Below are 25,157 nucleotides of genomic sequence, written 5' to 3'. Positions count from 1 at the left end.
TCCTTGGAGGGCAACAGTGAGAAACCTTGACCTGGAACTATATGGAAAAAAGAAATAAAGATCAATTTCTGAGAATTAAATGCTGAAATGCAAGAAAGCATGGGGGAACAAAATCACCTTACAGAAGCAGGAGGGCTCCCAGATTAAAACTTTTAAGGCATACTCTTGGGTCAAGGGCTGTGGCTCGGTGGGTTAAAGTCATGGTCTGCAACGCTGGCATCCCACATGGATCCTGATTCAAGTCCTGGCTATTCTACTTCCAATCCAGCTCCTTGCTAATGTGCCTGGGAAGAGCAGCAGAAGACAGCCCAAGGGCTTGGGCCCTTGCACGTAATCACATGGGAGACCTAGAAGTAGCTCCTGGCTCTCGGCTTCGGCCTGGCCCAGTCCTGGCTGTTGTGGCCATCTGGGTAGTGAACCAGCGGACAGAAGAGCTCTCCCTGTCTCTCCTTCTCTTTCTAACTCTGCCTTTCAAATAAATAAATAAATAAATAAATAAATAATCTTAAATAACAAATTGGCATGTTCTTGGGAAAGAACTGATGACTATGAGCCACGGAGGCTGAGAAAGGGGCTGAAGGAGGCTGAGGTTGCCAGGGCTCCCCCACACAGTGGTGCGAGCAAGCTGGTGCCTCGAGGGAGGGCCTTGGTGCTAGGGTGTGCAGTGTGCTTGGTCCCTCTCCTGGGCAGGATGTCTGGGGCCCTCGTGGCACCTGGGACCTGAACTAGGAAGGCTTTAGGTTGCAGTTTTGGCTTCTCCCTAGATTTGAGTACCATGAGCGTTCGTAAAAGTTGCTTGGTGAGGGGAGGAATCAGCAGTAAGTTTTATCATTTGAATATTTATCTGATAGCCCAAAATATCTCTTCCTCCCACAATGCCAGATGTCTAGAGCTGCTGTTTATTTATTCATTACTCCTGTCTGGTTGCACTTGACTCCAAAGGCTGCCAAAAAATTAAGGTGCAAAAATGTAATGGTTTCTGTGATTATGCATCTGCTTCTAAACTGTTCTCTTTGCTCCAGCAAGTCATTACCTGTGTCTGTTTTGCCTCAAGGTGCTAAAATGCAGTCTTATTAAAGCACAAACATTTTTCATCGTTACAGTGCTCAGATAAAAACAGCAGCCTAAGCTTACTTTCTATCTGAAGTTTAATGCTGTCCTTGGACTTGTTAGAGTGGTACAACTGTTTTCCTTGTTTTCTGGACAAGTTGGGGTGCTGTAAATTCTCAGTGCTCTCTTCAGTTTTGTAGCTTATTGTGCAGTTTGTAGTGACTTTGAAATTTGTGATGGTGCTCATCCAGTAAGCAAGTCAGCAGCCTTTAACTCTAGATTGCTCTGATGCAAAGGGTTAGGGAAGAATTCAGAAAGGGTATCCTAGGTGTTTGAGTTACTGCTAAGAGGCAGACAATAACTGCAGGTTGTGCATCCCTAACCTGAAAACCCAAAATACCCTAAAATTTTAAACTTTTTGAGTGCTGACAGGATGCTTAAAAATTTTGCATTTTGGGGAATTTAAGATTTTTGGATTAAGGATGTTCGACTAGTGCTAGGCAAAAAACGTGAAATTTGAAAAACTCCTAAATCTGAAACACTGTGGCCTCAAGCATTTCCGATTAGGGATTCCCAACCTGTGTGTCTTCGTATAAATGGCTGCATCATTAAACAGCAACTAGAAGCACAGGATAAGTTTATTAAGGTATTTACTCGATGACCATTACAGGAGTCACTTTATCACATAAAAGGACCTCTGCAGGTGATGCATGGGGCTCTTGAGAATTGTTGTACGTTGGGAGCTGTTTAAGGAGTGAAGTAATAGAAAGTATGAATTAATACAGTGCAGAGTGCGCATGTGAACCCTGAGGATAAAGAAGAAGACTTGTGTGAAATCGGAGAGGAGAAATGGAAGGTTCATGAGGAGTTGCAGGTTTAGAACGTAGTTGTCAGGAAGGCCTGCTTTGGGGGTGCCAGGTGGGAGCTGGAATTTGTAAAGGCAGTGTCTGGGGATGAGGAAAGCAGGTGCTGGCTGTAGCATGGCCAGCATTTTAGATTGTGGGGAGAAGGGGCAGCTGTGGTGAAAGGAGCATTCTAAGGCCGGCTGTCAACAATAGAATACAGCTTTTTGAAGAAGTGCTCTTTGTTGTTCCTGAGTTGTTTTTCCCCCTCCCTGCATTGCAGATTTATTGGTAATGTGAAGTTACAAAGACTGACATTTAAAGAGGTACACACAGTGAAGCTAAGTGGAGGCAGCTAACAGAAAGGCATAGGCAGAGGTGTGGTGGTCTAATAAATCCAGCACTTTGTTTTAAGTGCCTGTTACATGCATGGCACCTGTGTGTCAATTGTGATTGGACTTCTAGTTTTTGATCCTAACAAAATTCCTTCTTGAGTGGATCCTTGTGTGAAAATTCTTCTGCTTTGTTTGTTATATGAAAGAGAAGAAGAAACAGCTGTCTTGGGATATGAGTCCCTTGGGGTGCCTTCAGTTTCTGTTGTGACAGAAAGAAAGGCTGTTATCCAAGAGTCTCTTTTTTCCTTCTGGAACCTGGAATCTGGGTACCAAGCACATCCTCACCTGAGATCATCTACTGTAGCTCCAGAAGTTCTGGACACCTGCTGATGACAGAAGCTGTTATTGTTTCCAAAGGGATTTCACAACAAAGGAGCAAAGATACAGCTTAAATGTATTATTTTTAGTAGGTTCTGGTAAAACAAGATCTTGCACAATCTGAAGATTCTAATGGGTAAACTGTGACACAGACAGGGGTCTTTCTTGGCCAGAGAACCACTTTGGATGGGGAACAGGGAGGTAAGCTACTGTGGAGAACATCTGGGGAGAGGGGGATTGTGTGTGTGTGTGTGAGTGTGTGTGTGTGTGTGTGTGTGTGCTATGTATGTCACCATACCTTTCAAGAAGAGGAAGATAAATTTTGAAGGAGGACAGGCTCTAGAATCAGGGCAGGAGCTGAAAAATTGGCAAAACCATAGGAAAATTATGTATCTGTTTATTTAAAGACAGAAAGAGGGAGAAAGAGAGGGAGGGAGGAAGGGGGAGGGAGGGAGGGAGGAAGGAGGAGGGGGGAGGGAGGGATGGAGGAAGGGGGAGGGAAGGTTGAGACTGATAGAGATCTTCCATCTGTTGGCTCACTCCCCAAATGTCCACAATGGCCCAAGCGGGCCAAGCTGAAACCAGGAGCTCAGAACTGAATCTAGGTCTCCCATATGAGTGACAAGAACCTATCTACTTCAGTGGCAAACTGCAGTCGGGAGCCAGACCATACATACAAGGAGTTTTCAGAAAGGTCATGGAAGATGCATATATGAAAAAGTACATGGGTTTCAGTTTATTTTGCACTAAGCTTATCTTTCTATTCCACTGTCCTTGAACTTTTTGAAGCACCCTCATACTGCTTTGGAGAACAGATACTTCTAATTTTGTCTCCTTCTTTTGCGTTGAGACTATATACTTTATTTAAAGCCTGGCAGAATCTCAGCCTTACAAACAAATTATTCTTTGTGCTTGCTTACAGCAAGTTTGGGAAACCACTATGTTCTTAGAGTTAGTCAGGCTTTGGCTCATTAGTTTGAAAACCCTCATTTCCATAAGATAAGCTGGGAAAGCGAACAAAGCCTTTCTAGTATGTGAAGAAGCATAGAAAGATGGCCTTGTGCTTCTATTTTTGGAATTTTTTTTTATTGGCAGGAAGACAAGTGTGAGGTACTTCATTAGAAGCTGAGCTGTGAGAGTCATGAGAGATTTATTGCTTCAGCTTTTTGATGCTATCAGCTAAACTTTTCTTTTGAAATGGAAGCAACTGAATGCTTAATTACTGAATAGAAGTAATTTTGGGGTAGAGAGGGACAGGTGTTAAGTTACCATATTTATTAAACAGTTATTGCATTGTTGTTATATAAGAATTTATTTTTCCATCCTTTAATAGATAGCTATTGAATATTATTTTGTGCCAGGATGTAGGTGAGATGCCTCAGGAGAAAATACTGTTTTCTCATATACAAATGGCATTCTTGGAAATTTTTTTTTTTAAGATTTACTTATTTATTTTGAAAGAGTTACACAGAGAGAGGGAGAGACACATAAACAAGTCTAGTATCTGCTAACACTAACCGATAGAATAAATAAAGGGGAGAGTGATCCAACATGGGAAGTGAGATACTCAGCAGACTCATAGAATGGCAGATGTCCTAAATAGCACTCTGGCCTCAGAATCAGCCCTAAAGGCACTCGGATCTGGCTGAAAAGCCCATGAGAGTATTTCAGGCATGGAAAGCCAAGACACTCTGGCAAAAAGATCTCTGTGAGTGAGATCCCAGTGGAAAGAACAGGTCTTCAAAGAGGGAGGTGCCTTTCTCTGAAGGGAGGAGAGAACCTCCACTTTGACTATGACCTTGTCTAAACAAGATAAGAGTCGGAGAACTCAAGGGGCTTCCATAGCCTTGGAAACTCATGACTGGTGCATAGGGAGATTACTGATGCCATAAACAGGAGTGTCAATTTGTAAAGTCAACAACAGGAGTCACTGTGCACTTACTCCTCATGTAGGATCTCGGTCCTTAACGTGCTGTACACTGAGGCTTAATGCTATAACGAGTACTCAAACAGTATATTTCACTTTGTGTTTCTATGGGGGTGCAAACTGTTGAAATCTTTACTTAATGTACACTAAACTGATCTTCTGTTAAAAAAAAAAAAAAAAAAGAAAAGAAACTATCAATTCCCAACTTGACTCTCACTGGGATTAAACATGACAATAGGTCTGATCTGATTTCATCATCATTTAAAAAAAATCATCTATTATTTTTCACTTTATGTTTCTGTGTGGGAACAAACTGTTGAAATCCTTACTTAAGGTATACTAAGCTGATCTTCTGTATACTAAGATAATCGAAAATGAATCTTGATGTGAATGGAAGGGGAGAGGGAGTGGGAAAGGGGAGGGTGGTGGGTGGGAGGGACGGTATGGGGGGGAAAGCCATTGTAACCCATGAGACGTACTTTGGAAATTTATATTCATTAAATAAAAGATAAAAAAAAAAAAAAAAAAAAAAAAGATTTACTTATTTATTTTGAAAGAGTTACACAGAGAGAGGGAGAGACACTCAGAGAGACAGATCTTCCACGTGCTGGTTCATTCTCCAGGTGGCTCAATGGCCAGGGCTGGGCCAGGCTGAAGCAGGGAGTCAGGAGCTTCATCTGGGTTTTCCCTGTTTTGGGGGAGCGTGCCAGACACACAGTCTTTTTTTTTTTTTTTTTTTTTTTTTTTTTTTTGACAGGCAGAGTGGACAGTGAGAGAGAGAGACAGAGAGAAAGGTCTTCCTTTGCCGTTGGTTCACCCTCCAATGGCCGCCACGGCCGGCGCGCTGCGACCGGCGCACCGCGCTGATCCAATGGCAGGAGCCAGGAGCCAGGTGCTTTTCCTGGTCTCCCATGGGGTGCAGGGCCCAAGCACCTGGGCCATCCTCCACTGCACTCCCTGGCCACAGCAGAGGGCTGGCCTGGAAGAGGGGCAACCGGGACAGAATCCGGCGCCCCGACCGGGACTAGAACCCGGTGTGCCGGCGCCGCTAGGCGGAGGATTAGCCTAGTGAGCCGCGGCGCCGGCCAGACACACAGTCTTGATGTTCTATTTCCTGTGGTTCGTGGAAATCCCATGTGAAGGCACACACACAGAAGATGTCTCCAAGGGGCTGCCACAGTGGCACAGTGTGTTAAGCCACTGTCTGTGACACTGGCATCTCATATGGATACCAGGAGTCCTGACTGCTCCACTTCCGATTCAGCTCCCTGCTGATGGCCTGGGAAAGGTAGTAGAGGATGGCCCAGGGGCTTGGGCCCCTGCATCTATGTGGGAGATCCAGCAGAAGCTCCCAGTTCCTGGCTTTGGAATGGCTCAGCTCTGGTTGTTGTGTTCATCTGGGGAGGAGTGGACCAACGGGTGGAGGATCTCTGTCTCTTCTCTCTAACTCTGCCTTTCAAATAAATAAAGAAATCTTTTTTATTTTGTTTTCAAGACAGAGTCAGGGTGCTCAGCAACTGTTGAAATCTTTACTTAATGTATGCTAAACTGATCTTCTGTATATAAAGAGAAATGAAAATGAATCTTGATGTGAATGGAAGGGGAGAGGGAGTGAATAAGGGGAGGGTTGTGGGTTGGAGGGATGTTATGGGGGGGAAGCCATTGTAATCAATATTCTGTACTTTGGAAATTTATATTCATTAAATAAAAGTTAAAAAAAAAAAAGAAATCTACAGTCTATTTGGAAGGCCTTGTCATGAGCATTTGCCTCTTTTTGGCTCCCCAGCGTATGAACTTCTTCCCAGTGCTGGAGCCACCTGCCTTGTGGGGGCCTGAAGGGACCCAGGCTTGGCCACTAAGGCTGTGCCCAGAGCAGCAGTCTCTGTGGGTTTTTGCTCAGGAAGAGCAACCACGCTGGCTTGGGGTCCAGCACGGCCTGTCGTATGTTGCCATGCAAGGGTGTGAGTCTGCACGTGGGGACCCAGAAAAGCAGGTCACTGTCCGTGCCCTTTGGGAGTGATTGTAAGGGTCAAGTGAGGAGGAGCCCGCACGTGCACGTGCCCCGCATAGGTGGTGCTGGTGGCGGGATGCCCAGCAGGGCCAGCATTTGCAGACCGTGTGGGGCGCATGCCCAGTGCTGGGTGTGCTGCCTGCTCTCTGGCAGGCTCATTCTAGCAGTGAACGGGCCTTTGCAGCGGGTGAATGCAGAAAGCACACGACAAGCACAGCACTGTAAGCACACAAGTGAAGGCCCCTCCAGCCTCTCCTGGAAGTGCCTGCTGAGGCTTCGCTGTGGCATTTGAACCGAGCACCTGGGGGCATGGCTTTGCGAGGCTCCTGCCGTGGGCTGCTCTGAGGACTATCTTGGATGGAGGCAGTAAATGGTGGGTCCGGCTGAGTATTAGTGAGAGAGAGGAGGAAGGAAAGATGAGCTACTATGTGGGCCGAAACGCCAAGTTCACGTTCGTAAAGGTGAAATTGGAGGGAGGAGTGGGAATTGAGTTTATCGGTTGGGAGTACAGAGTTGCAAATGACAACGGTGACTGCAGCTGGGTTTTATCGAGTGCGCATTGTCACTATTTTTATTTCAAGCCTGTTTTGATACCCTGTGTGCTGCTGTTTGCAGGCATCAGCTCATTTAACTCGATGACTTAGTTACTGTTAATCTACCCATTTTGTAGAGAGGAAACTGAGGCTTAGAGAAGCCACGTGAGTTGCTTCACTCATGAGCTCACATCACTACTTAGCAGAGCCAGGCCTGTGCCTCGCATGTCACCCAGGCAGTGGATCATTGCCGCCCCATCAGTCTGCAGCGGCCTGTGTGTGCCTGGGTTTACCTGGCTGTGTCTTGGCAGCTTCTCTCCCCGGCGCTCTGCATAGATCTGTTCATTTGTTGCTTGTGTCCCTCACTGGAGTGAGAGCCAAGAGGGCAGGGAAGGGACCTACAGCTGTTTCCTGATTTCCCAGCAGAGTGCCTGGCACGTGCTTGTTGTAGTTACAAGTGCTGTACAATCACTCAGGATGTTAGTAGACATCATATGCTTCCTGTGTGCTTAGGACTTGGCGTCGGGGAACTCACTTGCTCCCAAGACTGGGATCCTTACGTTAGAGAATGGGGTAGCAGAGCCCCAGCAGGTTAAGACACTTGCCCAAGGTCACAGGGCTCAGAGCTAGGATTCACATGCAAGTATTCTGGCTTCAGAAATGGGTTCCTTAAGTACCAAACTTCACTGCCCTTTGTGAGTCAATGAATGATCAGTTAAAATAGATTTGTATGAGCTGTAAAAATACACTTAGCGCATTTCAAAGTAAATAGCTTGTAAAAATAAAAATTATAACTAATAAGGTAATGTTGTTTCTCGCTGGGAGATGACAATTAATGACTAAGACAGGTATGGCGAGAAAAATCTTGTTTCCCCTGTTAATATAGACTCAGATTCCTGGAAGGTGTGTTATAACACCATCACATAATCTGCTGGTCCACAAGTGAGTGCTAAATTTCTAAAGGCCTGTAAATCTGATATATGTTCCAGATGCCAAATTATACATCTCTGTTAGCCTCACAATATATACCTACCTCTTAGGAAAGAAATTACAGTGATAAACAGATGTTAATTTTATTTGCTGGTCTAAAAGCTCCATTCAGCGACTAAGAACTATATAATAACTGGAATTAGAAAACCAGTTGACTTCGAATCAATCTTAAAACAGAATTCAGTCTTTTAGAACCTTTGCCTAAAACAAAAAAAAAGTGTTGACATTTGCTTTCTTTCTTCCCTTTTTTTTTTAAAGTTTTATTTATTTATTTGAAAGGCAGAGTTACAGAGACAGAGAGAGAGGAAGGGACAGAGATCTTCTATCTGTTGGTTCACTCTCCAAATGGCCACAATGGCTGGAGCTGGGTCGATTCGCAGCCAGTAGCCTGGAACCTCTTCCAGTTCTCCCACGAGCATGCAGAGGCCCCAAGGCTTCGGCCATCTACCACTGCTTTCCCAGGCCATAGCAGAGAGCTGGATGGGAAGTGGAGCAGCTGGGACTTGAACTGGTGCCCATATGGGCTGCTGGCACTGCAGGTGGTGGTTTTACCCACTACACCACAGCGCGGCCCCTAGCTTTTGCTTTCTAATTTAGTACTTGATCTAAATAATGAGACAGTTGGACCAGAAACCCATGTTCTTCTAGGCTTATAGGTAAAATTAACGCAAGGACAGATTACAAATGCTAGGAAGTAGTCTGTTGACAAAGGAGTCAATAGCAGCCTGGATGTGCACTCGATAATTGCTGAATAATTTCTGGACAGATACTGAAAGATAAAAATGTTCAAAATCAAATCTGCCAGGGATGAGCTTCATGGCATAGGGGGTTGGGCTGTTGCTTGTGATACCAGCATTAGACATGAGCGCCAATTCGAGTCCTGGCTGCTCTATTTCTGATCCAGCTCTCTGCTAATGCACTTGGGAAAGCAATGGAATTCGCTTCACGTGCTTGGGCTCCTGCCACCCACATGAGAAACCCAGAAGGGGTTCCTGGCTCCTGGCTTCAACCTGGACCAATTCCCGCTGTTGTAGCCATTTGGAGAGCTAACCAACAGATGGAAGACCTCTCTCTCCCTAGAGGCTGGCACTGTGGAGTAGAGAGTAAAGCCACCGCCTGCAGTGCTGGCATCTCATTTGGGCGCCAGTTCATGTCTTGGCAGTTCTGCTTCCGATCCAGCTCTCTGCTAGGGCCTGGGAAAGTAGTGGAAGATAGCCCAAGTGTTTGGCCCCTGCACTCGGGTGGGAGACCCAGAAGAAGCTTTTGACTCCTGGCTTCAGATTGGCCCAGCTCCAGCCATCTGGGGAGTAAACCAGGGGGTGGAAGACCTCTTTCTCTCTCTGCCTCTGCCTCTCTGTAACTCTGCCTTTCAAATAAATAAATAAATCTTTTAAAAGGAATCTGCCAAATAATTAAAGTGAGTTATGATATTTAAATATTCATCAGTTTATCCATATTCAAATGTAGCTTTTTCATTCTAATATTAATATTTCTGGATATAAATTTTTAATAATTTTCCCTCCATTTGAAGAATAATGGGCTTTCTCCATTCTCAGAGTATTTTGAGAATGCTAAGCTATGACATTGGAGTCAAACTCTTTTCCCAAATGAAAGTGTTGAATAAATATGCATATATATATTCTATATAGAGAGAACTTTTTTTTTTATTTGACAGGTAGAGTTATAGACAGAGACAGAAAGAAGGTCTTCCTTCCATTGGTTCACCCCCCAAATGGCTGTCACAGCTGGCACTGCACCAATCAGAAGCCAGGACCCAGGTGCTTCTTTCTGGTCTCCCATGAGGGTGCAGGGACCCAAGCGCTTTGGCCATCCTCCACTGCCCTCCTGGGCCACAGCAGAGAGCTGGACTGGAAGAGGAGCAACTGGGACTAGAACTCGGCACCCATATGGGATGCCGGTACTGCAGGCGGAGGATTAACCAAGTGAGCCACAGCGCCAGCCCCAAGAACTTTGATTTTAAATTGATTTGCTCTCAATAATTATTAGCCACTTTAAATATGAGTTTGTCCTGATACCAAAGATGTTCAAAGGAAGAACAACCTGCAAGTCCTATAGGTGTTCTCAAATTCTTCATGGTGATTATGATGATGATAGAAATAAAGATAGACTTTAGTTCAAAGAGATAGACTTGACATAGAAGTTTAAATTACTGTGATCAATCTTTTCATTTTCTTCCCCTTTTCTGTCACTTATTCTTGTTCTGGTCATTTGTAATTTTAGCTTCATGCTCGCCCCAGTTACAGTGCTATCTCCTTATGGGTAGAATTTTCGGTTCCCTTTTTGGTGTGAAATAGTGTGGTCTGGTAGTTAGGCGTCAGTCAGATTTACAGTAGACAGTTGCTGCATGCAGGCATGCCTTTACTCTGTCTTTTATTCAAATAGCTCCTGGAAATGTTGGTAAAACATTTTCTTTCCCTTTGATTTTTCATTTTACATCTCCTTCCAAGTTATCCATTTCTTGGAGTCGGTGGTGTGGTTTAGTGATTTTTGTAATGCCAGTTTTCCATAATGGAGCTCTGATCAGGTCTTGACTGTTCTGCTTCTTATCTAGCTCCTTGCTAATGTGCCTGGGAAGACAGCCGTTGATGTGATGACCCAAGTGCTTGGGCCGCTGCCACTCACGTAGGAGGCCATGTTGGAGTTCTTGGCTCTTGACTTCAGCCTGGTCCAACCCTGGGTGTTGTGGCCATTTGGGGAGTGAACCAGTGGATGGAAAATCTCTCTGTCTTTATCACTCTGTCTTATAACTAACTAGCTAAATAAATCTTTAAAAAATCATCTATCTAATTATATATTTAAAACTGGCTTTACATCTTAAAAGGCTATAAGCTGGTAATAAAAAAACTTTTGTTCAAAATTTTGTGGTGGTAATAGAACATAAATGGTTATGATTCCAAATAGTGTGAGCTGAGATCCGATCATATAATAGAAAATTATATTGTGACCTTTTTGATAATTTATCCTAGAGACATCAAGACATCTGAGTATATATGTGTTTGTGTTTATACAAGGGGTCTTCAAAAATTTGTGGAAATGGTTTATTATGATAAAACTATACATGGATTTCAAAATTTTTTGCACCAAAACAAATTTTTTTGTTGTTAAAAATATTTATTTATTTATTTGAGAGGCAGAGAGAGAGAGAGAGCGGTGTCTTCCATCTGCTGGTTCACTCCCTAGATGGCTGCAATGGCGAGAGCTGAGCCGATCCAAAGCCAGGAGCCAGAAGCTTCTTCCGGGTCTCCCACATGAGTGCAGGGGCCCAAGGACTTGGGCCATCCTCTACTGCTTTTCCAAGCCATAGCAGAGCACTGGGTCAGAGGCGGAGCACCTGGGACTCGAACTGGTGCTCATATGGGATGCTGGTGAAGTACCAGCATCTGAAGTAGACCATGACTTTACCCACTATGCCACAGCGCCAGCCCCCAAAACAAACTTTTAATTCTATTTTCCACAAACCTTTTTGAGTTTTGTCATTTATATGTATATGTGTTTATCAAGAATAAAAGCTCCTGGGCCTTCTAGGGAATTAAAACTTGTCATCAAGATGATTTCGACTTAACCAAGAACTAACCAAGACCAGGTTTGTGGGCGTCAAGATAGAACCCCCTTTACAGTTTTGAGTATTCATACACCTTTGAAGACTGCTATTATCATGGCATGCTTATTTTTGAAATGTTTCTATTTGGTGAGAGAGAGAGAGACAGAAACTTGATTGCAGTTCTTGTGTTCACAAACCGGAGCAAAAATGAAAGCCAATATAGGATTTCAAAAAGTAATAGAGGGAGGAATGATTTTTAATCCACTGATGATCCAAAGAGTTTATTTCAGTTTAGGCTATGACTCCTTCTTTCTACTGATGAAATTTTTCCTGCTGCATTTTCATTGTGGTGGCATCAGTCATTCATATGCTTGTCTTGTGATGCCTCCAGGAAGGTGCAGGCTTTCTGCCGGGATTACCTGCTAGGTGTGCAGGGAAGGCTTCTTGAGTACTACCTGTTAATGTTACATAAGCCCTGTAACCGCGAAGAGCAGTACTTGTTTGAAAGTGGAATTTTGAGGTGCATTTGCTTTCCCTGAATTGAAAAAAAAAAAGCTATGTTTTAGTTACGTTGAAGGATTTTTAAAAGAATATATCTCATCATTCCATCATCATGACACAAATATTTTTATTTTCCCTCATCTCTGTTTCACCTATCAATTTGTTTTGTGTTTAGGAACATGTATTTTTTCTTCACATTTGACATAAAGATATTTCCATTGTTATAAAGTTTTCATTAATCACTACATTATAACTCACCAGCTCATTTTTTATATGAAACTTTTCAAAGTATTTGCTGTATTTCTTATATACTTCATATTAGCAAATAGTAATGTTATTAGTTTCTTTGCATGTGAGCTTTTCCTCCTATATAGAATCCTTCATGAATATCTGTGTGTATAACAATCTTTAAAAGGCAATGAAGATTACTGCATAATTTAGTAGCAACAGTAGGAAGACCTTGAATTATTTATATTGTATTCTATGTGATAACTGCTAATTCAGCTTGTTTGCGCTTTCTTTCTATCATGCCTCATTGTTTGTCCCATTTAAACTTTGATTACTGTTTTTGCTTTCATATTTGTATATGAAGTTGAAGACATGCTATATAATGGAAAGAAGAGAATTTTGTTGGATATTCGATTTCAAAGACTTTTATTAAAAAACATTCTTCTTAAATAATAAATATTCACATATATGAACTTTACTAGTGTGGAAAACACCAGAGCCATATTTCCAGCATTTGGGCATTTATTTTTAAATTCTTGACTTACCAGGAATATCATTTTATAGCTAGTATAAAGCACAGGTTATAAAGTTTATTGGGAGAAGAGGTCCAAGCATCATAAATAGGAAATTTCTGACTTTTGGCTTTTGTAACAACTTGAAATATAGAGGTTAACACTTTACTTCAAAGCTAACATTCATAGCCTTAAAAATATTAATCTTCCTCTCTACATGTAGATCACATTTATGTAACCACAATTGTGTTTTATTTCTGAATCGCAGTTCCCTCTATATTTATAAATTGTAAAATCTAACATTGTGCTCTTCCTTTTGCTGCCTGAGTAATAAAGGATGGTATTTCTAATATTTCTTCCATTTTTTTTCATTTCCATGATTTTTTAAAGCATTTAAAATTTTTTTTTCACATGAGGTAGATTAGATATGAGGGTACTTATTTCAAAAAAGACAAGTTTATTTTGTGACAAAAAATTTTTGAAATCCATGCATAGTTTTTCATAGTATGCACTTTTCATGATTTTTCTTAAGATCCTTCATATGTATGGATTTCAAAATTTTTTGTACCAAAATAATCTTATTTCTTAATGCCATTTTCCATAAATTTTTTGAAGTAATTGCACATTGTATCCTCCTAATTAGCCAAAAGGATTCCTTTAACCTGTGTCACATATGTTGCATATAAAGTACAAAGCTGGTTTTGTGTCTGAGTTCTGCCTGTCACCTTTGCAAATAAGTAAATTGCAGGTGAGCTCTGATCATCCCCGCACTGCCTCATTGTGAGCCCTGAGCACTGTTGGCTACCTGGGAGGTGATGGGGTTGTATGGCCTCAGCCAAAACCTTCTGTTGTAGCAACTCTAAAATAGAACTAGAAGAAGGAAAGTGGTATGAAGAGTAACAAGTGAGGTCTCCAGAAACAGCTGCGTTTTACACCAAGTCTTTTTTTAACTGTAGTGGTCAGCTACACTCTGATTTAACTTGTTGGTCATTGGTTTTGCAGGAACTCCCCAGCGTTCTCTTCCTCCATCAGCTGCCTCAGCAGGAGGGTGCCTGGACTATCCTTCCACTGTTACCACAGTACGTTTGACTCCAAATGTTTTTTTTTTTTTAACTTTTATTTAATGAATATAAATTTCCAAAGTACGACTTATGGATTACAATGGCTTCCCCCCCATACCGTCCCTCCCACCCACAACCCTCCCCTTTCCCACTCCCTCTCCCCTTCCATTCACATCAAGATTCATTTTCAATTATCTTAATATACAGAAGATCAGCTTAGTATACCTTAAGTAAGTATTTCAACAGTTTGCTCCCACACAGAAACATAAAGTGAAAAATAATAGATGATTTTTTTAAATGATGATGAAATCAGATCAGACCTATTGTCATGTTTAATCCCAGTGAGAGTCAAGTTGGGAATTGATAATTTTTTTTTTTTTTTTTTACAGAAGATCAGTTTAGTATGCATTAAGTAAAGATTTCAACAGTTTGCACCCCCATAGAAACACAAAGTGAAATATATTGTTTGAGTACTCGTTATAGCATTAAATCTCAATACACAGCACATTAAGGACAGAGATCCTACATGAGGAGTAAGTGCACAGTGACTCCTGTTGTTGACTTTACCAATTGACACTCCTGTCTATGGCATCAGTAATCTCCCTATGCTCCAGTCATGAGTTTCCAAGGCTATGGAAGCCCTCTGAGTTCTCCGACTCTTATCTTGTTTAGACAAGGTCATAGTCAAAGTGGAGGTTCTCTCCTCCCTTCAGAGAAAGGTACCTCCTTCTTTGAAGACCTGTTCTTTCCACTGGGATCTCACTCACAGAGATCTTTTTGCCAGAGTGTCTTGGCTTTCCATGCCTGAAATACTCTCATGGGCTTTTCAGCCAGATCCGAATGCCTTTAGGGCTGATTCTGAGGCCAGAGTGCTATTTAGGACATCTGCCATTCTGTGAGTCTGCTGAGTATCTCACTTCCCATGTTGGATCACTCTCCCCTTTATTTATTCTATCGGTTAGTGTTAGCAGGTACTAGACTTGTTTATGTGCTCCCTTTGACTATTAGTCCTTTCATTATGATCAATTGTGAACTGAAATTGATCACTTGGAATAGTGAGATGGCATTGGTACATGCCACCTTGATGGGATTGAATTGGAATCCCCTGGTATGTTTCTAACTCTACCATTTGGGGCAAGTCAGCTTGAGCATGTCCCAAATTATACATCTCTTCCCTCTCTTATTCCCACTCTTATGTTTAACAGGGATCACATTTCAGTTAATTTTCAACACTTAAGAATAACTGTGCGATAATTACAGAATTAAACCAGTCATATTAAGTAGAACAGACAAAAAAAAATACTAAGAGGGATAATGTATTAAGTTGTTCATTAACAGTCAGGGCTATGCTGATCAAGTCACCGTTTCTCATAGTGTCCATTTCACTTCAGGAGGTTTCCTTTTTGGTGTTCAGTCAGTTGTCACCGATCAGGGAGAACATATGGTATTTGTCCCTTTGGGACTGGCTTACTTCACTCAGCATGATGTGTTCCAGATTCCTCCATTTTGTTGCAAATGACTGGATTTCGTTGTTTCTTACTGTGGTATAGTATTCTAAAGAATACATATCCCATAATTTCTTTATCCAGTCTACCGTTGATGGGCATTTAGGTTGGTTCCAGGTCTTGGCTATTGTGAATTGTGCTGCGATAAACATTAGGGTGCAGACCGCTTTTTTGTTTGCCAATTTAAACTCCTTTGGGTAAATTCCAAGGAGTGGGATGGCTGACTCCAAATGTTTGTATTACCGACACTGCTACCTGGGTGCTGTTGTGCTCCCTGTTTTCCTTAGTAAGAGGGTGTGTTTGCTTTCAGAGTCTGTAAGTAAAGTGAATTTGAGTGTCACTTTTTGTGTTTACCAAATTAATCCAATATCTTTATGGTTGGTTCTCAGTCTTGAATCGTTTTTATTACTTAATATGCTTCTTTTTAAAAAGTTAAATGCTTCAAGTTGATATTTGAAAATTATTAATCTTCTGAATTGGTGTTGCTATGGAGAGAATTAACTTTAGGAGTTGTGTCTGCCCTATAAACCGTTAGGATCTATCTGGATTTTTTTTTTTTTTAATTTGTTTTATTTATTTGAAAAGCAGAGCTAGAGAGAGAGAGGGAGGAAGGGAGAGAGAGAGATCGAGAGATCTTCCATCTGCTGGTTTACTCCCCAAATGTCAGCATTGGTTAGGGCTGGGTCAGACTGGAGCCAGGAGCCAGGAGCTTCTTCCAGGTCTCCCATGGGGTCCGTTGGACTGTCTTCCACGGCTTTCCCAGGTGCATTAGCAGGCAGCTGGATCGAAGTGGAGCAGCTGGGGCTCAAACCAGTGCCTATAGGGGGTGCAGGTGTTTCAGGTGGCTTTACCTACTACACCACAGTGCTGACCCCTTAGCTGGCTTTTCTATAAGCTGAAAACTCTATGTTGAAGAAAAACAAAAGGAAAAAAAAATCTAGATGCCTTGCTCTTCTGTATGCCTTCCATCCATCTTCTGCTTATCAGTTTTAAAGCTTATTATAAACTCATTTTGTAGAAGTGATTACCATAATCTATTTCTTCTTGTCAGCTTTTCTGTAACATATAGCAGAAATTCATCATGGATTTTCTTCTGTGAGGAAGAGACGAGAATACAGATCCCGAAACTCCTTGAAACACTGAGAAGATATGACCCATCTAAGGTGAATATAGTTTCGTGCCTGTGTTTATTTTTGGGGACAAGGCTTCAAAGAAGATTTAATTTTGATTAAGAGGTTTTTGAATCTAATAAATGCAGTTAATTTAAAGTTAAAAGGAGTGAATAGTTGAATATCTGGAAGCTATGTTAAAAAATTCCCTTTGAAGTGCATAGTTTACAGAGGGATGGAACTTATAATGATCCGTTTTAAGGGGAAAAATGTGTTTATGTGTGTTAGCAATTTCGGAGAGCTAAAAACCTGCATCTGAGAGTCAGAAACAGTTTGCCCTAGAAACTTAAATTGGTTGTTTCTCTTTATCAGGCGGTGGCCACATCCTCTTCGAGATGCAAATATTTTTTGAGCCGCAGCTGTGGACACTTTGTGGTCACTGTGAATGCACTGGACTAGAACAAAGCAAGCAAGGATCCTAACTGCCTGGGTGGTGCAGAGTGACAGGACAGAGTGTGAAAAAAGTGATTCTAGTTCCGAGCAAGACTTCCATACTCAGGGGAACATAGGGTGCAGTTGGAAGCATGTAACAGGGGCATGGAACCCGATGGCGGGAGAGGGTGCCCCAGGTCAGGAAATGACGCTTCATCTGGGTCCTGTAGGACAAGTGGGGGTTAGCAGGAGAGAAAGAGTGTGCCAGGCAGAAAGGACGCATCTTGCAAGAGAGGGTTTCTGTGAAGCTCAGCTGCTTTCATGTTTCCAAGTCTTTATTTTGTGCTGATTTGATATGGCAACTAGATCCTGTTTACTTCTAAATCTCTAGTGCTGAGCAGAGTGTTTAGCACTTAGGAGATGGTCTGGGGATGTTTGTCAAAGGCTGATGAACCCTATAACATCAGCTTTCCCGCTGGGCTGTGCTCCAAGGCTCACTAAGTTTGGAGAGCTGCCCTGGAGAGGTTTCAAGACTAAACCAGTTGTGCATTCAAAAGGCTTGCATAGCCTAGGCAGCTCATGTCAAGAGCTTCAGGTAGTCACTGACGTCATACATAAGAGTGTTAATTGTTAAATTAACAACAGGAGTCACTGTGTACTAACTTCCCATGCAGGACCTCTGTCCTCAATGAGTTGTATTATGAGAGTTAACTGTAAAACTTGTTCTCAAACAGTTGTGTGTGTGTGTGTGTGTGTGTGTGTGTGCAAGTTGTTGAAATCTTTACTTAGTATGGAGTTGGTCTTCTACATATAAAGTTAATTGAAAACGGATCTTAGTGGAGAATGGGACTGGAAAGGGGAGAGGGAGGAGGTGGAGGGTGGGAGTGTAGGTGGGAGTGCTATTGGGGAGAATCACTATATTCCTAAAGTTGTACTTAAGGAATTTGTATCCCTTAAATAAAAGGTTTCTTTGGAAAAAGGGAAAGGGGGGGGGCAAGGAAATAGGCAGCACTCAAGCCCCACCCCAGACTCCATCCCCAATTAAGCCCTGCCCCAGACACCACCACCCCTTTTACCTCCAGACAATAAAAAGGCATGGACCCCGACCTGGTGGAGTGAAGCTTTCTCTTGAGCGTGCCTACGTGCCTTCCGAGTGAGTGCTTTCACCACTTTGCCTGTAAATACACCTTGCTCCTCTACCGAAGGAAAAAACAAGAGTAAACCAGGCTCATTCAGTTCTTTTAAAGAAGCCCAGGTTACAACCTGATGACTTTATGGGATTCTTTAAACTTGGGATGAGCAGGGTTAGGCCCCTTGTGGTACTGCTAGAAACACCCTCCACCCCTGTTCTGATGCCCTCTCTCAGAAACAAACGTGGTTTAATGAGGATATGGCGATGAAGGCAAGCAGCCGGAGGCCTGCTCAGTTGATTGACGTAGGTGTCAGAAGTTGGGCAGCGGTGATCATTAGGTTGATTTTGCAAATGCTGGGTAGATGTTACTGTAACAAACCCCCCAGGTTTTGGGGATCTTTAAATGCTGGAAGGATCCATCACGATTTCTTTTCATGTTGTTGATTTCTGGGAAGGTACAGATGTAATTGGATAAAAATGTTATTAGGTTAAAACAAGTGATTTCTTCAAAGAAGGGAAGAGTTGTGAACCTGTCTCCTGCAGTCTTTTCAGATGATGCTGCCCAGCACGTGTGGTGCGTTTTCCTGTGTTTTATGTAAACCATTCATTAGGCTTTTATGTTTCCTTTTGACTTGAGAAAAACTCCCAAGTCTTTTGTAGGATGTAGGAGTTTTAGACTCCTCTTGGTATTCATTTCACCTGGAGATGATTTTTCCATTATCCATAGTTCTAATTCTGTACAGAAGATGGTGACTCACCATGCTTTTTAATGAAAATTGGAATGATAAATGTAAAAGTTCAAACCAAGTTCATGAAAAACAAATACAGAACAGAGCTAAAATGAGACGTTTTCTCCTCTTTTCTAAACTCTGCCATGTGAGGAAAAACCCCTAGGATGTTTTATTTCTTTTGAAACTAGCAACGATTATGTAATGTTGAAGTTAGCTCAAACTAGTATGATTTTTTTCTCCTCCTATTTGAAATCTTAGGAAAAAAGTGTAGATCAAACCTGGCTTTGATATTAACACAAATACTGTCTTAAAATAATAATTACATAACATGTTAGGGTGTCAAGTATTTTGTCTGATTATGATATTCTTTCCTTCATTGTATTTCTTTTTAATAATGATTTATTTATTTGAGAGGCAGAGTTACAGAGAGAGAGAGAAACAGAGAGAGAAGTCTTCTATCTGCTGGTTCACTCCCTAAATGGCTGCAATGTTCAGAGCTAGACCGATCCGAAGCCAGAGCTAGGAGCTTTTTCTGGGTCTCTCATGTGGGTGCAGGGCCCAAGCATTTGGACCATCTTCCACTGCTTTCTCAGGCCGTCAGCAGGGAGCTGGATAGGAAGTAGAGCAGCCAGGACTCTAACTGGTGCCCATATGGGATGCCAGTGCTACAGGCAGAGGCTTAACTTACTATGCCACAGTGCCGGCCCCTCTTCATTATATTTCACTCATTGTTATTTATGTCTCTGTTCTATTATACAATATTTCAGATGTAAATTTTTTATTAAAGTCATTGGTTTTTGTTAAATTGCCTTCCTGGTGATTTTTGTAAATTTCCATATCTTGTTTGAAGTCTTCCTTTCTATCCCTCTGCAATATACTTTTTTTTTTTTTTTAAAGATTTTATTTATTTCGGAGGTAGAGTTACAGAGAGAGAGAGGGAGAGACAGAGAAAGGTCTTCCATCCTCTGGTTCAGCCTCCAAATGGCTGCAACAGCTAGAGCTTGGATGATCCAAAGCCAGGGGCCAGGATCCAGGAGTTTTTTCCTGGTCTCCCACATGGGTGCAGGGGTCCAAGCACCTGGGTCATCTTCCACTGCTTTCCCAGGCCAGAGCAGAGAGCTGGATTGGAAGAGGAATAGCCAGGACACTACTGGCACCCATATGGGTTGCCAGCACCGCAGGCAGAGGCTTAGCCTACTGTGCCACAATATTGGCCCCAATATACTTTAAATATTTTTAAAAGTATATTTTTCTGCCGGCGCCGCGGCTCACTAGGCTAATCCTCCGCCTTGCGGCGCCGGCACACCAGGTTTTAGTCCCGGTCGGGGAGCCGGATTCTGTCCCGGTTGCCCCTCTTCCAGGCCAGCTCTCTGCTGTGGCCAGGGAGTGCAGTGGAGGATGGTCCAAGTACTTGGGCCCTGCACCCCATGGGAGACCAGGATAAGTACCTGGCTCCTGCCATCGGATCAGCGTGGTGCGCCAGCGGCAGCACACCGGCCGCGGCGGCCATTGGAGGGTGAACCAACGTCAAAGGAAGACCTTTCTCTCTGTCTCTCTCTCACTGTCCACTCTGCCTGTCCAAAAAAAAAAAAAAAAAAAAAAAAAAAAGTATATTTTTAAAGTGTCTGAGCTTCCAGTAGAACATTGTATAAGTTATGCTTTTAAAGTTTATCTTGATTATGATCATTCTTGTCATGAAACCTTTACAAAAATTATTAAGAAAGATGGCAGAGGGTGGTTCTTTTTCATAATTTCTATATTAATTTCTCCATGTAAGTAGGTTATACTATAACCTCCACAAAAATACTGAAAAACAGTCTTACATACTATGAGTGGTCTTCAGAAAGTTCATGGAAGATGTATATTATGATAAAACTGCATGCATTTCAATTTTTATTTGACAGGTAGTTATAGACAGAGACAGAGAAAGGTCTTCCTTCCGTTGGTTCACCCCCCAAATGGCTGCTGTGGCCAGAACTGCGCCGATCCGAAGCCAGGAGCCAGGTGTTTCCTCCTGGTCTCCCATGCAGGTGCAGGGGTCCAAGCACTTGGGCCATCCTCCACTTCCCTCCTGGGCCACAGCAGAGAGCTGGACTGGAAGAGGAACAGCCAGGACTAGAACCGGTGCCCATATGGGATGCCGGTGCTGCAGGTGGGGGATTAACCAAGTGAGCCACGGCGCCAGCCCCAATTTTTTTTGCACCAAAATACATGGATGGTTCAAAAAGTTCACGGAAAAATGAATTAAAATTTACTTTGGACAAAAAAATTTTGAAATCCATGCTTTCATCCTTTTTTTTTTTTTTTGATTATTTATTTGAAAGGGTTACACAGAGAGAGGAGAGGCGCAGGGAGAGAGAGAGAGAGAGGTCCTTCATCGCTGGTTCACTCCTCAGTTGGCCGCAATGGCCAGAGCTGCGCCGATCCGGAGCCAGGAGCTTCTTCCGAGTCTCCCAAGTGGGTGCAGGGACCCATTGACTTGGGCCATCTCCCACTGTTTTCCCAGGCCATAGCAGAGAGCTAGCTCGGAAGTGGAGCAGCAGGACTCGAACTGACGCCCATAAGGGCTGCTGGCACTTCAGGCCAGGGCGTTAACCTTCTGCACCACAGCGCCGGCCCTCATGCTTTAATCCTTTATTTATTTATTTTTTTTGACAGGCAGAGTGGACAGTGAGAGAGAGACAGAGAGAAAGGTCTTCCTTTGATGTTGGTTCATCCTCCAATGGCCGCCGCGGCCAGTGCACCGTGCTGATCTGATGGCAGGAGCCAGGTACTTATCCTGGTCTCCCATAGGGTGCAGGGCCCAAGTACTTGGGCCATCCTCCACTGCACTCCCTGGCCACAGCAGAGAGCTGGACTGGAAGAGGGGCAACCGGGACAGAATCCGGCTCCCCGACCAGGACTAGAACCTGGTGTGCCGGCGCCGCAAGGCGGAGGATTAGCCTAGTGAGCCGCAGCTCCAGCCTGCTTTAATCCTTTAAGTCTATTTTTCTACAACCTTTTTGAAGTACCTGCATATAATAGCTGAACACTGTAATTAGGAGGTCAAATGTAACAGCAGGTTTTGTGTAAAATTATGTTTGGAATAGTAGGTTTTAGTAGTCAAAGATTTGTAAGAAACATGCCACAATATACTGAGGTATTTGTTTTCTTTGTACAAACCTTATTGGCTTGATATATTGAATGCGATTTTCATATTCATTAGTGTTTAGGAGTTTGGGAAAGAGCATTTTTATTGATTTTTTTTTAATTATGCTGAATTTTCCATCTCAGGCTGAGGTCATTCTCCTTGGTCATCACTAGACATATTTTTGGCCCAGTAATGACTTAGTGTATCTGTAGGTGAAGGAATTGCAGGCAGGAAGTCATCAGGTGGACCTGGTTGAGTAGTATTTCATAGTGTGTATGTACCACATTTTCTTTATGTAGTCACCAGCTGATGGACGTCTGGGTTGATTCCATATCTTAACTATTGTGAATTCAGCTACAGTAAGCCTAGGGGTAAAAAGAACTCTTTTATATGCTGATTTAATTTCCTTTAGATAAATTCCCAGGAGTGGGATGGCTGGGTCAGATCTATTTTCAGATTTCTGAGGAATCTTCATATTTCTTCCATAGTGGTTGTACTAGTTTACATTCCCACCAGCAGTGGATTGGGTACCTTTTTCCCCACATCCTCACTGGCTGGAGCCAGGGAACTCTACAGCGCTCAAAGGTGGGTCGAGAACCCAGGGTGACACCACGTTGGGCATAGTAGATCTCTGTTGTCAGCAGGGGGAGGGTATGATCACCCCTGTTGGTGTAATCGCAACCTCACTTCCTCTCTTCCAAGGTGATCAAGCCCAGGGGTTAGCCTACAGTAGGTACAGCTCCCACCCACACAGGCACGTGAACCACACAAAGGATCTGTGTGGTCCTCAGTGTGAGCACGCAGTCCTCTGCAGTGACTCACCCCAGGCAGAGAGGGAGCTCTGAGTCAGACACAGTGATTGCCCAGACACCCTCGCCGTATCGTGTAGTCCCAGAATTCCCATAGACACAGTGAACAGGGAATCCACTCTCAGCCCTGCAAGCCTGCCCTGTCCTGGGAGAGAGCAGAGGCATTCCCAGAGCCAGCTGCCTGTCAGTACTTCGCCTTGGCAGTTTGAGCCCCGGAGACTCTGATGGGCTGAGGGGATGGGAGCACCTCACAGTCCTAAATGGGTGCCCAGTCCCCTGCCAGCTCTCCAGCCAGACCCAAAGTCAGTGGAGAACTTGGGTTTTCTCCTCTGGTTAAATCTCCCTTGGTGCATATGAGAGCCACTGTAGCCTCTACTGGCGTTAAGATGGTACTGTCTCCCTGCTGGACACTGGGCACCCTTGTCGGAGGTGGGGAGAATGAAATGTGCTTTTCCTTCACTGTGTTAGGTGGGTACCCTGCCCCTGCTAGGGCTCCAGGCCAGACTGAGAGTCATTGTGGTCCGCTAGGTTCTCCTGCAGGCAGTGTCACCAGTGGCACAGGCTGCCCTCAGAAGCTGCGTCCCCTCTAGCCCCTGGGGGCAAGAGTGATGGATGGATGATGTCCCCCCTCGCTGCTGCCTGTTCACGCTTTCCACACTGATCCCCAGCATCTTTCTTCTTTCTGTCGAACTTCTGCTACAAACTTCTCTCCAACTCTCACTTGGGAATGCACCTCCTCCGCTTTTCTTCCCATGGTCAAAATCAGCACATCTTCCTTATTCAGCCATCTTGGAATCCCCCTCCCTGCTTCTGTAACACACTGCCTGCTTTGGATCTCTGCCTATCTGATAGGAATCTCAGATATGACATGTTCGAAACTGAACTCTTAGTGCCCTTCTGAGCCTCTCCCGTCTTTAGTCCTCACTCAGAAGTTGTGTCGTTGTCTCTCCAGTTGCTCAGACAGAAATTGTAAGACTTGTGATTGATTTTTCTTTTTCCTTCAACTCTCTGTTGGCATTTCCAGCAAGTCTGCTTCTAGAATCTCTCTCTCAGCTATTCTCTGCACACTTAATACTACTGTTACATGGATAAAACCATTTAATAGTTAAATCCAGACTACCATCATCTGCTGCGTTCACCAGTATTAGAGCCTTCTAAGACTCTCCTCCTGGTTTCTATTCTTGTCATGCTGATAATCTGGCTTCTGTATAATTCAGATCCTAGCACTTATCTACTCGAAAACTTCCAGTGGCTTCCCATTCCACCTAAAATAGTTTTTGCTGGGTATAGCATTCAAGGTTGGCAGGAATTTTCTTCTGTCATTGTAAAGATGTTGTACCATTGTCTTTCCCTTTCTGTTATTGCTTTTGGAAGGCCAACTGTTTTTTTTTTCCTTTGAATTAATGTGCATACTGTGTCCGTAGTCCAAAAGTCCCCTGTCTGCTTTTAATATTTTATTGGGGTTGGCATTGTGATGCAGTAGCTTCAACTGCCTCTTGCAGTGCCACCATCTCATATGGAGCTTCAGTTTTGAGTTCTAGCTGCTTTGCTTACAATCCTGTTCCCTGCTAATGTGCCTGGGAAAACAGTGGAACATGGACAAGGTGCCTGGGCCCCTGCCAGCCACGTGGGAGAACCAGTTGGGAGTTCAGAGCTCCTGGTTTCTGCCTGGCCTAGCTCTGGCCAGAGGCCATTTGGGCAGTGAACCAGCAATGGGAGCTCTCTTTATCTCTGCCTGCCCCCCCCTCTAATTTTCAAATAAATAAGTCTCTTTTTAAACATGATTTTCTTTGATTATATTCAGTTTTACCATTTTGTGCCTCTATGTAGTTTTCTTTATTTTTTCTAATTGCAGTGTGTAGATAGTTCCTTGAATCTGTGACTTGGTAGCTTTTGTTAGTTTTAAAAAACTTCAAGCCTCTATTTCTTCAAATATTGCTTCAGTTCCATTCCCTCTCTCCTCCCATTTCTGGTTATCAACTTCATGCATTTTAGACCTTTTCTTTTTTTTTTTTTTTTTTTTTTTTTGACAGGCAGAGTGGACAGTGAGAGAGAGAGACAGAGAGAGAAAGGTCTTCCTTTGCCGTTGGTTCACCCTCCAATGGCCGCCGCTGCAGCCGGCGCACCGCGCTGATCCTGGCAGGAGCCAGGAGCCAGGTGCTTTTCCTGGTCTCCCATGGGGTGCAGGGCCCAAGCACCTGGGCCATCCTCCACTGCACTCCCTGGCCATAGCAGAGAGCTGGCCTGGAAGAGGGGCAACCGGGACAGAATCCGGCGCCCCAACCGGGACTAGAACCCGGTGTGCCGGCGCCGCAAGGTGGAGGATTAGCCTATTGAGCCACGGCGCCGGCTCGCATTTTAGACCTTTTCACTAAGGTG

At 43.4% G+C, this 25,157-nt stretch overlaps 1 protein-coding gene across 1 annotated transcript in view; it reads left to right on the top strand.

Moving 5' to 3' along the window:
- B3GLCT (beta 3-glucosyltransferase) overlaps positions 1-25,157 on the top strand; it is a 135,518-nt gene that overhangs the window by 48,530 nt on the left and 61,831 nt on the right. The window contains exons 6-7 of the mRNA XM_051831762.3: positions 13,872-13,948; positions 16,487-16,598. Of these exons, the coding sequence (XP_051687722.2) occupies positions 13,872-13,948; positions 16,487-16,598 (189 nt within the window). The remainder of the gene's footprint in view (positions 1-13,871; positions 13,949-16,486; positions 16,599-25,157) is intronic.

Source organism: Oryctolagus cuniculus, chromosome 9, assembly GCF_051225735.1.
Source record: "Oryctolagus cuniculus isolate XC-2025 breed Fujian yellow rabbit chromosome 9, ASM5122573v1, whole genome shotgun sequence".
NCBI classification, from domain to species: Eukaryota; Metazoa; Chordata; class Mammalia; order Lagomorpha; family Leporidae; genus Oryctolagus; species Oryctolagus cuniculus.
This window is presented reverse-complemented; position numbering and strand designations above follow the sequence as displayed.